Raw genomic sequence first — 13,212 nt, forward strand, 5'->3', positions numbered from 1 at the left:
ATCTGCACGCTACGGCAGGTGGGTTAAGATGTGGCCACCAGGTAAACTCTCGGAGGACTGGAGCTCCTCAGCATAGACCAGGGTCCCCCGTTTGCCAGTTCGTCCCCAGCCCCACTCCCAGGCACGCGCTGGCTCCTATAAATTACTCGGAAGCATCCTTTTTTAAAGGGATCTTGAAGCTGGTTAGTCTCTGCCCAAAAAGTTGGCTGAGGAGGTGGCTCTGGGACTCGGCTGTCCGGCAGGCCCGGGAGTTGGGGGGTTCAGCACCGAGGACAGCCCCGCCCCTCCTGGGGGGCCTATGCAGGGGTCTGGCCTGGGGGAGGGCCTTGCCCAGCGCCTCCTTGCCGCGCCTGCTGCTCCCTTGGGCGTGGCCAGGCTCCCCCTTCCGCGGCTCTGAGGGCTGGGGCGGTGTCGTCCCGTTCTGGCTACTGGCCTTGGGCTTGGCAGGGAGCACGCGGCTGGGAGTCGCCTGCTTTCGCGGGGCCCGCGGGGGGTTGTCAGGGACTGCGGGGCCTCTCCCTAGGCTCCCCACGGCTTCATTCCTGGTTGGCCCCGGCGCCCGGCCCTTCCTCTTCTTCTCACTGCTGTCCCCGTCCTCCCTGGGGCCCAGGCTCCCTCGCGGCCCCTGGTCACTGGCTTCCCTTGGTCCCTTGGGGTAGCCCTTGGCTGGGGCTCGAGGGGGGGCCTTGTCTGGGGCGGGGCCCTGGCCCGGGCTGTTGGGCTTGGCTGGGGTGGTGGCTGTCTCACTTTGGAGCTGCCCGCTGGCCGGCTGGGGCTGGCTGCCGCCCGCTGCCTTGGTGCCCTGCCGGGGGCCTCCAGCGCCCTGGGAGCCGGGGCCCGGCTTGACTTTGAGGGTGGTGGGCTTTGGCCTGTCCTCAGTGCTATGGGGGAGCTCTGTGGGCACTGGGCTGGGCACCACCTTCTTCAGTTGTACTGGGAACTTGGGTGCTTTGCTGGCGGTGGACGAGGCTGACCTGTCCTTGGACGAGCTCTGGCAGCCCCCGGGCTTGTTGGCACTGCCTCTGAGGGAGGGGCCTCCTGCACCCCCGGCAGGCGCCACGTGACACGTGGACACCTGCTTCTCCTTCCAGAGCAGAGAGGGGGCTTCTGGGTGATGGTCAGGGGCACATTTGCCAGGGGCGCTTGGGGTCCTGTGTTTCCCTGAGAGCGGGCCAGCTGCCCTCTTTTCCTCTGCGTCTTGGCCTCTGGCCCCCGGCTGGGGCAGAGAGCCCCCTAAGGGGAGAGCCTGCTGGAGGAAGCGCCCAGGGCTGCCTGGGGAAGCCTCGTCCTCGGAGCTCTCCAGGGCCTGGTCCGGCTCGTGGCCATCTGTGCCATCAGCCGAGGCCGCCGGGAAAGGAGACAGAGACGGGGGCAGGAGCTCCTGGAGGGCAGAGGGCAGATCGCCGCCGCCGACCGGGTGGCCCACGGGGTCTGTGGGCCTCTCTGGGGTCCCGGGCTGCCCTGCTGTGGTGCTGGGAGCTGCCTCTGGGCCGGGCTGGGGCAGGGCTGGGAGGGACCGCTCGCTCAGGGTGGGGCCGCTGTCCCGGGACAGAGGCCCGTCCACGCCGGACCCGGGGGGGCTGCTGGACGTTGCCACCCTGCGCCGTTTGCTGGGAAGCGAGCCCTCTCGGACCAAGGCCTTGTGCCCGGGGGCGCCGGGCCTCCGCACGCCGCGGAAGGTGAAGGGCTGCTGCCCCCTCCTCCGGTGTTTGTCCATGTGCCGGTCGAACTGCTCCTTTTTGGCAAAGGTGTAGTTGCAGGAGCTGCAGACGAAGGACCTCTTGCTGATGTGCGTGACGTTGGCGCAAAGCTCGCAGGCGTACAGCGGGGTGTGCTGCAGCTCCAGCTCCCCGCTCAGCCCGTGCTCGCCGCCCAGGTGCACGCGCAGCTCCTGGTGCTCGGGGTACACCCGCGGGCACTGGGGGCACAGGTAGACGCGCTGCGGGCTGTGCACCGCCAGGTGGCGCTGCAGCTTGAACGGCTTGGGGAACCGCTTCCCGCAGTGGTGGCAGTCGCGGGCGGGGTCCTTGCAGTCCTGGTGCACCGGGACGGCTGGGGGCGGGGACTCGCTGTGCGAACGGCCGTCGGGGGACAAGCCGCCGGGCGGGGCGGGGTTCACGCAGGCTGACGGGCTGCCCTGGGCCGAGGCGCTGTCCGGGTCTGAGCGGGGGGCGCGGGCCTTGGGTCTTCGTCTCTCCCCCGGGAATTCCTTCCCAGCTCCCACATCCGCCCCTGCCGCCTCCGCGGGGCCCCCGCCTGCCTTGCCGCCGATGGAGCGCTTGCCCCGGTGGGGTTTGGGGACCTGTCCCACGATGCCGCTCAGGAAGCGCGTGGCCACGCCGTCCCCCTCCCAACATCCGGGCAGGTCCCCCAGGGACCTCCGCGCCTGCCCCTTGCGGGCGAAGCGCACGGCGTGCTCTCGCAGGTGCTCGTTGTACATCCAGACGCCGGCGACCTCCCGCCGGCACATGCCGCAGGCCCACAGCCCGGCCTTGCTCTGCACGTGCTTCTCCTGCAGGTGCTCCCTCAGCAGCTCGCGGGAGCCGAACCTGCGCTCCACGCACATGTAACAGGTGGGGGGCGGCGAGGGGCTGTGGGCCAGCTTGTGGAGGTCCAGCTCTCCCAGGCCGTGGAAGCGCTGAAAGCACACCCGGCACTTGTAGGACGCCCTCCTGGCCTTGGTGGGCCGGCCTCCGCCTGGGGCCCTTCTTGCCCCGGCCGCCTCCTCTGTCCTGCTTTGTGGGCCCTGGGAACTGGCCGTGGCCTTGAAGTCCAAGAAGCTGGTGCCCGGGAGACCTGCGGGGTCTTCGCAGGGTCCTAGGAAGCACAGGTCCTGCACCTGCAGATCCGCGGCGCTCCCGGGGATGCCACACTCGTGGTGCTCTCGCTCTAGGTTGGGGGGCTCGGGGCTCGCGTCTCCTGGAGAAGAGGTGGCCCCGTCGGCGGGGGCCTGCAGCTCCAGGCCTCGCCAAGCTGCCGGGACCATGTGCAGCTCAGGGATGCTTTCTGACGGGTGGTCCTCGGCGCAGCAGGGGTCCGCCTCCGCGTGGGGCTCCAGGGCCCACAGGCTGGGGCCCACGGCCCAGGGGTCAATGCCAGGCACCTTGCTGCTGAGGAAGCCCTCCAGGAGGAAGGACTCTGGCAGACCCGCAGCCTCGTCACCCCACGGGTCCTCATGGGACAGGCAGAGCGAGCCAGAGTCACTGAGGTCTGTGGGCAGGCGGAAGGAGGACAGAGTGGCGCTGCCCCCTGCCTGGCTGCTGGGCGCGGGCTGGGGAGGTGGCTTCGACTTTTTACAGCGCTTCCCATAGACACGGGGGTTCTTCTTCCGAACCAAGCGGTCTCCCAGGGGGAAGAGCTGGGAAAAGGAGGCTTCATCATCAAACAAGCTCAGAGGGTCTCCGAGATTCGGGCTGGGGGCTCCAGGGGCAGTGCTCTCCCGCCCCTGGACCCCCTCTCCTGGACTGTGCAGGGGGTCCCACAGGCAACTGCGTATGGTGCCGCCTGCTTCAGCACCACGAGTCTCGGGAGGGGCCTGGGGGTCCCAGGGGGCCTCGTGCCCCTCCCGGACACCTTGCCCTGCTCTGCTCTCGGCCACTCTGCTGTCCCCTGCAGGTTTACCCCCAGCTGCCCTCGACGGCTCTTTGCAGACGCCAGACATCCTGGTCTCTCGGGGTCCCCCACACCCTCTTGCCGAGGCTGCTTTCCGCCCCACTGGCCCTTCTGGCCCAGGAGGTGCCCCCTCCACCATCCCTGGACAGGCCACCCGATCCCCAGGAGGCTTCCGAGCAGGCGTCTCCTCCAGGTCCGTGGCGCCGCGAGGCGGCTGCGGGGACTCGGCCTCCTGCTCTGCCTCTGGTGAGAGGCGGCGGCTCGGGAGAGCTGGGCAGCTGGCAATGGCAGCTGATGGACTCCAGCCTCTTCTCCCCGAAATCTCATCTGCGGGGCCCTGGAGACCGCTCTCCTCCCGGAACCTTCTCGCTCTTGGCTTTCTCGCCCTCTTGCTGGCTTTCCCCTCTGACTCGCTGGGGAAGTCTGCGGGCGGCCTGCCCCGCCTCTGGCCCCCGCCATTCTTTGTCTGTTTGGAACGGGCCTCATCCCTCTCCAGCTGGTCCTGTTTCCTGGGCTCTGCAGGCCTCACGTCCACCCCTTGCTTGTCCGTGTCTGGGGGATGTGGTTCCCAGCGAGGGGGACAGCCCGGTGCTCCCAGAAGGCTGAGCCCCCGCCTAAGCCCCCTGGACATCCCGGGACCCAGGGCATCCTCAGGAGCCACAGAGCCACGAGCAGGGCTTAGCCTCCCGGCCTGGCTGGGGTCTCCCACCAGGCGCCTCGGTCTCTCCTTCCCCGGCACCCTGCGGCTCTTCTTTCCCGGTGGGTGGCACGTCTGGGGAGCAGGTGGGGCCGCTGGGCTTGGCTGGGAGGCAGTAGCCCTGTGCAGCCCGTGCTTCCTGGCTCTGTGGCGGCTCAGGCCCGGCCCAGAGCGGAAGGAGGCTGAGCAGACCTCGCAGGTCACGGGCTGCCCGCTGGGGGCTCCGCCCCTCCAGTGGCCGTTCTCAGTGAACACTGGCTTCTTTTTAAAGCCACGAGGCTTCTGTCTGGGGTCCTGGGGACTGAGGGGATCCCCCTGGGGTCTCTGGTGGAGGGTGTCCCCGAGGCTTTGGGGGGAGCGCGGCCTGGAGTCACTGGCTGTGCCGCTCGGAGTTGTGGTTCTGTCTGGGTGGAGCTCTGTGGCAGGGCAGGTGACCCTCAGACCCCTGGTGCCGGCTTCGGATGCCTCTGTAACAGCAGGGCGCCCAGCCCCGGGCATCTCTAGGCCCTCCTGTTCCTGGAGGCTGGCCTCTGCCTCACCTTCCTGGCAGGTGTGGGGATCTGGCCCCATGGCCCCCCGTGTGGAAGGGTCAGTGGGCACAGCGGTGACACCGTGGCTTTCCCTGTTGCCTGGGGGTTCTGAGGAGGGGCCCTTGGGCACCCCATCGGGGTGGGTGCTGGACAGGGCTCCCCTGGGGTCTGGCCACTCGGCCCTGGGGCCTCTGACTGCCCCCAGGCCACCAGTGGTAGGGATGCCGGATAGGGCAGCGGCCGTGATGGTCACTCTCAGGGAGGTGGCCCTCGCTGGGGGGGGGAGGGGTGACACAGGCAGGAGCTTCCCTGGGTCTCTCCTTTCTGGAACCCTCTAGGGTCCTTGCCATGCGACCTCCAGGGCAGTCCCCTCCATGGGCGGGAGTGAAGACACCGACGAAGCTGGGCTCCTCGGGAGGGTCTTCCAGGGGGCCACAGTCCCCCCGGAGAGGGCGGTGAGCTGGGCCTTCCGTGGGGCCGCAGGGGTCAGGGGTGGCTGCAGAAGTGGGCGAGGGGGTGTGCATGGCCAGGTCCCTGGTGGGGGGCACTGGGCTCTCGCCAGTGAACAACAGATGCTTCTGAAGGCCCGGGCCAGCTACTGCCTCTGGAGTCTGGTCCTCGGGCCCATCTCCCGTGTCGGCTGCTGCCAAGGCTGGGACTGAAGACTCTGCCTCAGAGTAGGCGGGGCCTGGGGTGGTCCGTGCCCCGTTCCAAAGGCCCACGGCCGCCCTGCTTCTCTGGAGCTGCCCGGCTAGCTGGGCCGGCCGCCCCGGCCTCCCCCGGTCATCTGGCTGCAGTTGGCTGGCTCCAACTTGGCCCTCGGGCTTCTCGGCCTGGCCGTGTGAGCCTGGATGTCCATCTCCCTCTGGCCCCAGCTGGCGTCCGGCCACAACAGGGACGGCTGTCATCCGCATACCCCCCGGGAAGCCTTGGGCAGGGCTGCAGGCCATTTTCCCACCTTCCACACTCTCCTCTCCCGGATCTGAGGGGCCGCTGTGCTGAGGACTCTGGGTGTCATCAGGCGGGGGCCCCTGTGAGCCCCGGGCGTCATCTTCTCTCTCAGCCGCTCTGGCCACCAGGAGCTGGAGCTGATGAAGGGGGCTCGAGGCTGGGTCCTGGGGCCTCCTGCCAGGGCTGGGGTCGGGCACAGAGGCACGACTTGGGGAGGCCCCCGCTGGTACAAACCCCTCATTACCCTCAGGGCCAGGGCCCCCTGCTACAGGGGACAGGAGCCTTGCTCCTCCTGGCCCACCTGTGCTGCTCACAGAGTGTCCCTTGGGGCCACCGTTGTGAGTGGCCCCAGAATGTGGGGTGGCACCCAGGGGCAGAAGCTTGGACCCCCGAAATGCCAAACCAGGTGCAAGAGGAGCAACAGGGCTGCCGAACGCTTCCAGCTCTGAGGGGTCTCGGCAGGGCCCAGGTGCCCTGTGGGATCCCGGGGAATGCCCCCCTCTCCGTGGGCAGAGAAAGAGCAGTGGGAGGTCTTGGCTGTGCTGTATTCTGGCGGCCCTGTTACCCTTAGGAAGTGAAGGCTCAGGGCTTGGGCTGCACTTCGCTAAACTCCCCATGTCCCATGGGGGCTCTGGTAAACAGACTTCCAGGTGGGCCCCGAGGCCCCCTTCGGCCCTGGGGAGCCCCGTCTTGGAGACCCCGGCTTTCTGCACTGGCCGGAAACTGAGGCTGGCCCCAGTGGGCCTGAGAGGACCCCCAGGAACCACGTCCTTGTGGGCGCCGGGGGCCAGGGCTGCTTCTCCAGGGTGGAACGAGGGCCACTCCTCCTGGGGGCCCCCGAGAGTGGCCCCCGGGGTGGCCACAGTTGTTTCTGCCCCCTCCGGGTGTGGACTCAGTTCCCCAGGACTGGTGACGCTGGCTCCGCACGGCTCTCCCGGGGCGTCCTGTGCGCCTTTGCTTTGCAGCTGACACTCCAGTTCGGTGACCAGCCTTTTGATCTCGAGCTCCTCCTCTGACAGGTCACCGCTACAAGCGGTGCTACATTTGATAACCTTGCCGGGCAAAGTGGGGAGGCTGGTGGCCACAGTCCCTTCACTGGGACACCTCTGACTGAATGCCTTTTCCCCTGAGAGGCTGGGAGAAGGGCGCAGATGGCCAGGCGGCACGGGGGACACTTCCTCCAGCAGGGACCAGCCCATCTTGGGCAGAAACGAGGGGTACGGCGGGTCTAGCTGAGGTTTCCTCGGGGGAGGGGCAGCACACGCACGCGGCACCTGGGTGTCCCCGTTCCCAGAGAGGCTGCCGTAGACTGGCGGCTCGAAGCCGTGCCCAGGCAGCCCCGAGAAAAGGGCCGTGCGCTCCAAGGCCGGTGGCGATTCAGCTTTGCCTGGGCCCGTGACGACTGTGTAGGGTGGGTTCCTGGGCGGCTTGGGCTCTTGGGAACTGGCATCCTCGCCACCCTGGCAGAGGCCTGCCCTGATGGCCGGTGGGCTGTCTGGGGCTGAGGACTGAGAGCCCAGGTCTTTGTGGAAACAGCCAGCCAGGTCTTTGGGTCTGAGGAACAATCCGCCGGGAGGGCTGCTGCAGGGCTGAGGCCCCTTTTTGGCGGCTGGAAGCCCCACGGAATCTCCAAGACCAGGGGTCTTCAAAAAGAGGGTCCTGGGTTCGGGGTGGGCCGTGTCGGCTGCGTTAGCGACGGGCACCAGTGACTCTCCTGGCGGGGAGGCAGGGGGCTCCGAGCACCGGGGGGCACCCAGCGGGGGCGAGCTCGCGCGGGGCGGCACCGTGTCCTCCTTGCGGAGCTGCGGTCGCTCTGGGGTTGGGGGGCAGGGGTCTCCTCCCCCACAGGTGGCTGGAGAGGAGCTCAGAGCCTCTCTGTGAAGTTCTGTGGCCTCAGGGGGAAGGTCTTCAGCGATTTCAGGGCTCGCGGTGTCTCGGGGGAAGTCCAGAGAGGGATGGCTTTCCTCTGGGGTCTCGGCGCCCGTGGGACCCTGCAGGAGGCGCTGGGGGCCTCTCTCCTCAGGGCCCACTCCAGCCTCTGAGCCGTGCGACGGGCCCTGGGCCTCGGGACTCTTGATGGGACCTGGCCACGGCCTGCCCGGCTCCTCTGGGCCCGGGGAGGCCTCAGGCCTCACGGCTTCCTGCCTCACGGCCTTCCTGGGCTTCTGCTGCTGCCCGTCCACTTCCTTCCTCTTCTCGCCCCGGCGCCATCGCCGGCCGCTGGGGCGGGGCCGGCCTCTGAAGCGTGAGCCTCGCAGCCGCGGGCCAACCTCCTCCTCAGACTCGGAGGCGCCGCCGCGGTCGGGGGGCCCGCCGTCCGCGGTGCCCGGGGCTGGGCCGCGCTGGCCCGCCCGGTTCTTCTGCTCCACGATCTTGTGGATGAGCTCCTTGCTCCAGGTGCCGCCGCGCGGCCGCCTCCGCCTGCAGTCCTGGCCGGGGGACAGTCGGAGGCGCCTGGAGCTCCGGGTCTCCACCAGGAGGGCCCGTCCCCCCGGGTCTGCGTGGCTCTTGGGGGCTTGGGTTCTGAGGTCCCGCGGGCGGGACAGGGCCGGCTCAGCCCGGCCTTTCCTCCTCGGCCTCAGGCGGCTGGCCCTGGAGCCCCTGCCCGGCCTCTTGGCGGTGCTGACCGTGTCCAGCTCTTTCCGGAACAACTTAAATCGCTTTCCTCTTCTCTGCTGGCCGGCCAGGCCGGCCCCATCTGCCTCTGAGGGCGCTGGGCCCAGGGAGCGGGTTTTGGGTCTGGGGCCGGCCGGGTAGCCCGTGTCGCCGGGCCGGGTCGGCTGGGGCTCCAGCGGGGCAGCCACCGCCGGGAGCGGGAGCTGGGCTTTGTTCTCTGGCGTTGCCCCCAGCCTGGTCTTGGGGGGCTGCCCGGTGGCGGGGCCCCGGGGGCCGGAAGGTTCCTCGTCAGTGAAGACGTCGATGAAGCTGCTGTCGATCTCAGGGTTGTCTGACTGGTACTCCAGGCCGTTGAGCGCCTCCGTGATGAGGCTGTCCAGCTTGGCGGCATCGTCCAGGTCCAGGTCCCCTGCAGGCAGTGGGAAGGGGGCGGCGGCCGGGCTGGGCAGGAAGCTCATCCTCAGGGGGTCATCTCTGCCATCGGGCCGGACGTCCCCACCCAGCAGGAAGGGCGCTGTCCTGGTGTGGCTGAGTGGGCTCGGGGTCCCGCTGGCCGGTGCTTTGGGGGCAGCCAGTGCAGAGGGGGTGACGGGGGGCGTGGGGAACCCGGGGGGCTGCTGGTGGCCATCCTTGGCCCTGGCCGGCAGCAGGCTGCAGAACTGCCGGTGCCCCAGGAAGGCGGCTAGGCTGCTGTAGTTCCGGTCACACTGCCGACAGGTGAGCAGCACGTCCAGCTGGTCCAGGCTGGCGCTGCTGAGGGGGAAGTGGTGGGCGGAGTAGGGGGGCGGCTCCTGGGGGAAGCCCTCCAGGCCCACGCTGCCCACCTCGAGCCCCGAGCTAGGGAACGGGGGCTCCTCCAGCCCCTCTGTGGGGAAAGGGAAGGCCTTGACTGGCTCTGGCTGGTAGTGGATGGGGAGGGTGTGCGAGGGCTCGGGGGACGGGAAGGGGCTGCCGGTGTCCTGGGGGTGCGTGGGTGGGTGGAAGAAGGTGGACGGCCCGAGCGGCGCGGGGAGCTGGCCCTCATCCGAGCTGGGGTTGGCTGGGCTGCTGGACAGAGGGGACAGTGACGAACAGGTGCTGCTGGCCGTGTGGGTGGCCGGCGAGGGCAGGGGGGACTCGCTGGGGGAGGCTCCCACCACCCTGGGCGGGGGGGGGCCGGGGGGGCCCCGGGGGGAGGCCTGGGGCTGGGCCGCCCCGAAGAAGGGGGGCTGGGCTCCAGGGTCCTTCAGCCCGTTGTAGGCGAACAGCCCAGGGGAGCCACCGCTGTGCTGGCCCGGGCTGTTTCTCAGGACCGCCAGTTTCTCGCCCGGCCCGGGCGTCTTGCCTGTGGCAGCAGCCAGGGCTCCCTGGCTGCCCCCCTGCCACTCGGGGACTTCCGGGGGGAAAGGCAGCTGGTTCAACATCTCCATCTGGTGGGGGCCGGGGCCGGCGGCCGGGAGCACCTGGGGCCAGGGCAGCGGGGGGCTCTGGGGGAGGCTGAGCTGCTGGCCTGGGCCAGGCTGGGCTTCGAAGAATGCGCTCCTGGTAGTGGCCAGGGGGCCCAGGGGAGGCGTGGGGTAAGGGGCTGCGGGGGGGTCCCAGAGCGGGGGCAGTCTGGCGGCGGGGGGCCCGGAGGCAGTCAGCTCCGTGTCCCGAGGCCCTGGGCTGGCGCCCACCCCGCCGGCTCCGGGGCTTCCATACGCCTGCCCGGGAAACTGCCTCTGGGCCAGTGAGTTTGGGGGCCCCCTGGGGCTCCCCAGCCCATCGTGGGCCGAAGGCGGCCTCTCAGGGAGCACTTTGGTCATGCTCTCGTGCAAACTGTCCCGGAAGGTGGCCGTGCTCTCCGAGAAGGGGCTGGGGGCCGGGCGAGCCGCGCCAGGGGGAGGGAGCGCACCACCAAGGTCGCTGGGGGCGTTGAGGCCGCCTGGCCGGCCGGGGTAGCAGGGCGGGGCTGGGGGGCCCGAGCGGGCGGGCAGGGGGTAGGCTGGGCCCGTGCCCACCGGCTCCTCGGGCCACGCTCCCCGAGGCTGGTGGAAGGCGAACACCAGCGCCCTCTCGGCGAACTCGGGCCCGGCCGCGTCCTCGGGGAAGGCTTTCGGGCCGGCTCCGTGCAGCTCTGGGAAGGGGTACTGGAAGGCAACCACCCCGGGGCTGCCGCCTTCGGGAAAGGGCTCCGGCTCAGCGGGCGGCACCCCGAAACTAGCACCTGGGAAGCTGTTCTCAGCCGTGGGAGGCCAGGCGTTGGCCCTGCTGGCCTGGAATTCCACGTAGGAGGCCGGCCGGCAGGGGCTGGCGCCGCTGCTCTGGGGGGCCCTGAGGGGCGGGGGCCCAGGGGTGGCGCTCGGTGAGGTATAGTTGGTGGAGGTAAAGCTGGAGGGGGTCTCCTGGAAGCACTTTTGGAAGCTGAGCTCTTCCGGGCCAGGCGAGGCCTCAGCCCTGGGGGGGCCGGGCCTGAGACGGGCTCTGGTTCCTTGGCCCCGGGGGGCCTCGGCCTCTGGGGGCCGGGGGGCCTCTTGCTGCGGGCCCTCAGGGGTCTTCTCGTCCAGGGCGGGTTTGGGCCTTGAGCTGGCGATGCTCAGACCGTAGAGCTGCTGGGGGCTGCTGTCCAGCCTGCTCGCCCGCCGTGCGCGAGCCTGCACCAGGTTCCTCCCTGCTGGGGCCTGGGGGCTGCTTCCCTTCCCAGGGGCGCTGCTCAGGGACTGGGTTCTGGGGAGTGGGGCCTTGGGCCCCGCCTTCCCAGCCTGCCGCACCTGGGTCTCAGGGCTGTCCATGGCTTGGGCCCCGCTGCCCGTGGTCTTGGCGGTCCTGTTGGCTGGGGCACTGACCTCACTGGGAGGTTGCAGGGGGCCCCCCGTGCCACTGGCCGCTGGGCAGAGCTGCAGGTCTCCGGTCATGGTTGGGGGTGGCACTCCGAGGGGCTGCTCCCCAGGCATGGCCCCTCCGTCCTGGGTGCTAGGAGGATGCTGTGGTCTGAGGCGGGCCGCGGAAAGCGGGCTGGGCGGACATCCTCGCCCCTTGAGGGGCCCTGGAGGGGCCTGCTCTCATGGTCCTGAGTGGAGCCTGCAAGGAAAGGACAGAGTGGGTCGGGGACCGTGGGGCTTCGTGGCTCCCACGGTGGCGTGGCAGGCTGGGAGCAGAAGCGGCGGGCACGTAACCTGTACTTTTAGGGGAGGGGGCTTGGCTCCGTCGGCACCTTGAGAGATGAGAGGGGAAAAGAGTTGCTGCCAGACTGAGAAAGGGCTTAGTGGGGGGGCGGATTGGGGTTGGAGAGGAAAAGGAAGGAAAAAAGAGAGAAAATACTGTTGAGGCCTGAGATCTGAGAAGACCCCTGGCCACCCCCAAGCAAGCCGTGCGAGGCACCAGCCGGGCCCTGAGCAGCAAAGCCCCAAGTGGCACGTGGCTCCCAGACCTGCAGTGGCCCCGGGGTGGGTGACGGGCACCTGACGGCCAGGGCGGAGAGCCCAGGAAGGACGGAGGGGGCGTCTGGCTGAGGCTCCCACCTGGTCCTTCACCTGCCCCATCCCCTGACCCTGGGATCACACAGGACGGCCTCCAGGCCCTCGCCCTGCGGACCCCCGGTCTCCGGAAGGTTCTGGCTCCTTTCTTGGGCCCCTGAGCTGAGCTCCTGTTTGGGGGCACACGTATCTGGCCTGTGCCTGTGACCCTAACCCAGAGCACAGCCCCACGGGCCTCTGGAGAAAAGCCCCACCCAGAACACTGAGCTTTAGGAGCACTGGGTGAGGGGAGCCTCCGGGGGCATGGCCCTCACCCCTTCCTTCTGTCTCCATGACCCCACTCCCATCCCCCTAGCGGCTCTGGGGGTCTCGTCCACAGAGCAATCCCGCTGCCGGCTGTCAGCAACGCTGATTTTCTTGGCTCTCCCCAGACAGTCGTGGGAGCTCAGCGCCATGTGAAGGCCACCAGCTCTGAGGCTGGGGCAGAGGCTTCCTGACCCAGGTTGGGCGTGGTTCCAGTGCCGGCCAGCAGTGGGCGCCACATCGCCCCACCGCCGCCCCATCCCCTGCCAGGCCAGCCCCGCCACTGGACCCTCCCCATCCCATCAGCCTGGGGGCGCCCTCCCTCCTAGGTAGGGACCTCCCCGCTCCTCTGGGCTCCACTGCCTGGGGCAAGTCCTCAGCTTCCCTTTGCACATGTGGACTGAGAGCCCTTGGGGCAGGGCTCGTGGGTGAAGTTTGCTGAATGAATAAATGATGGCAGTAGCAGTAGCTTGAGCTCCTTCTGGGCCCTCACTGGGGGCCAGGACACTGAGTGCTTCCCAACCACTCCTCTGGTCCTCACAGTGGCTGGAGAGGTCAGAAGCGCTACTGTCATCGCTGATTTACGGGTGAGATTATGGAGCACAGGGAGGTGCGTAACTCGCCCAAGACCTCAGGGCTAGTGAAGGACACCGGGGGTTCCTGCGGGGCCTCCTCCCAGCCCCACATGTGGTCCGGACACCTGCTCAGAGCCAGGCTGTGCCTGGTGTAGGGGCAGCAGCAGTCAGGGCCCCCAGGACGGCCCCCGCACGAGAGAGCCGTGGGGGCCAAGGGGAGGGCGGGCCCCTCGTGACGCCGCTGGGGCAAGTCCCTTAGTCGCCGTGTGCCTGGAAAATGGGTATCCCAGTGGAGCCCCCGATGGGGCTGTTGCAGGGACGACCCTCTGCCAACTCTGGGTCAGCCCCTTGTGGGACGTGTGTTGTTTGGGGGGGGTTGCCGACTCGCTCTGTTGCCGCCTGAGCCTGGGCCCTGAGGGCGAGTCTGCATCTGCTCCTCTGCCCGCGCCCCTGGCCTGGAGTCTGGCACACAGTAGGCGCCCAGGACTGGGTAA

The 13,212-nt window shown here is 69.3% G+C and overlaps 1 protein-coding gene across 1 annotated transcript; it reads right to left on the reverse strand.

Annotated features, from left to right (window-relative positions):
• On the reverse strand, positions 1-12,372 carry ZNF469 (zinc finger protein 469). Its single transcript, XM_029204908.1, has 2 exons — positions 4,919-12,372; positions 1-4,869 (listed from the first exon to the last, which is right to left on the reverse strand). Exons 1-2 carry the CDS (start codon positions 11,316-11,318, stop codon positions 143-145), a joined length of 11,127 nt encoding a protein of 3,708 aa, XP_029060741.1. The 5' UTR covers positions 11,319-12,372; the 3' UTR covers positions 1-142.
• Between the last annotated feature and the right edge of the window lie 840 nt (positions 12,373-13,212).

Source organism: Monodon monoceros, unplaced genomic scaffold (genome assembly GCF_005190385.1).
Source record: "Monodon monoceros isolate NGI ecotype Baffin Bay Population unplaced genomic scaffold, NGI_Narwhal_1 Super_Scaffold_10, whole genome shotgun sequence".
Taxonomy (NCBI): Eukaryota; Metazoa; Chordata; class Mammalia; order Artiodactyla; family Monodontidae; genus Monodon; species Monodon monoceros.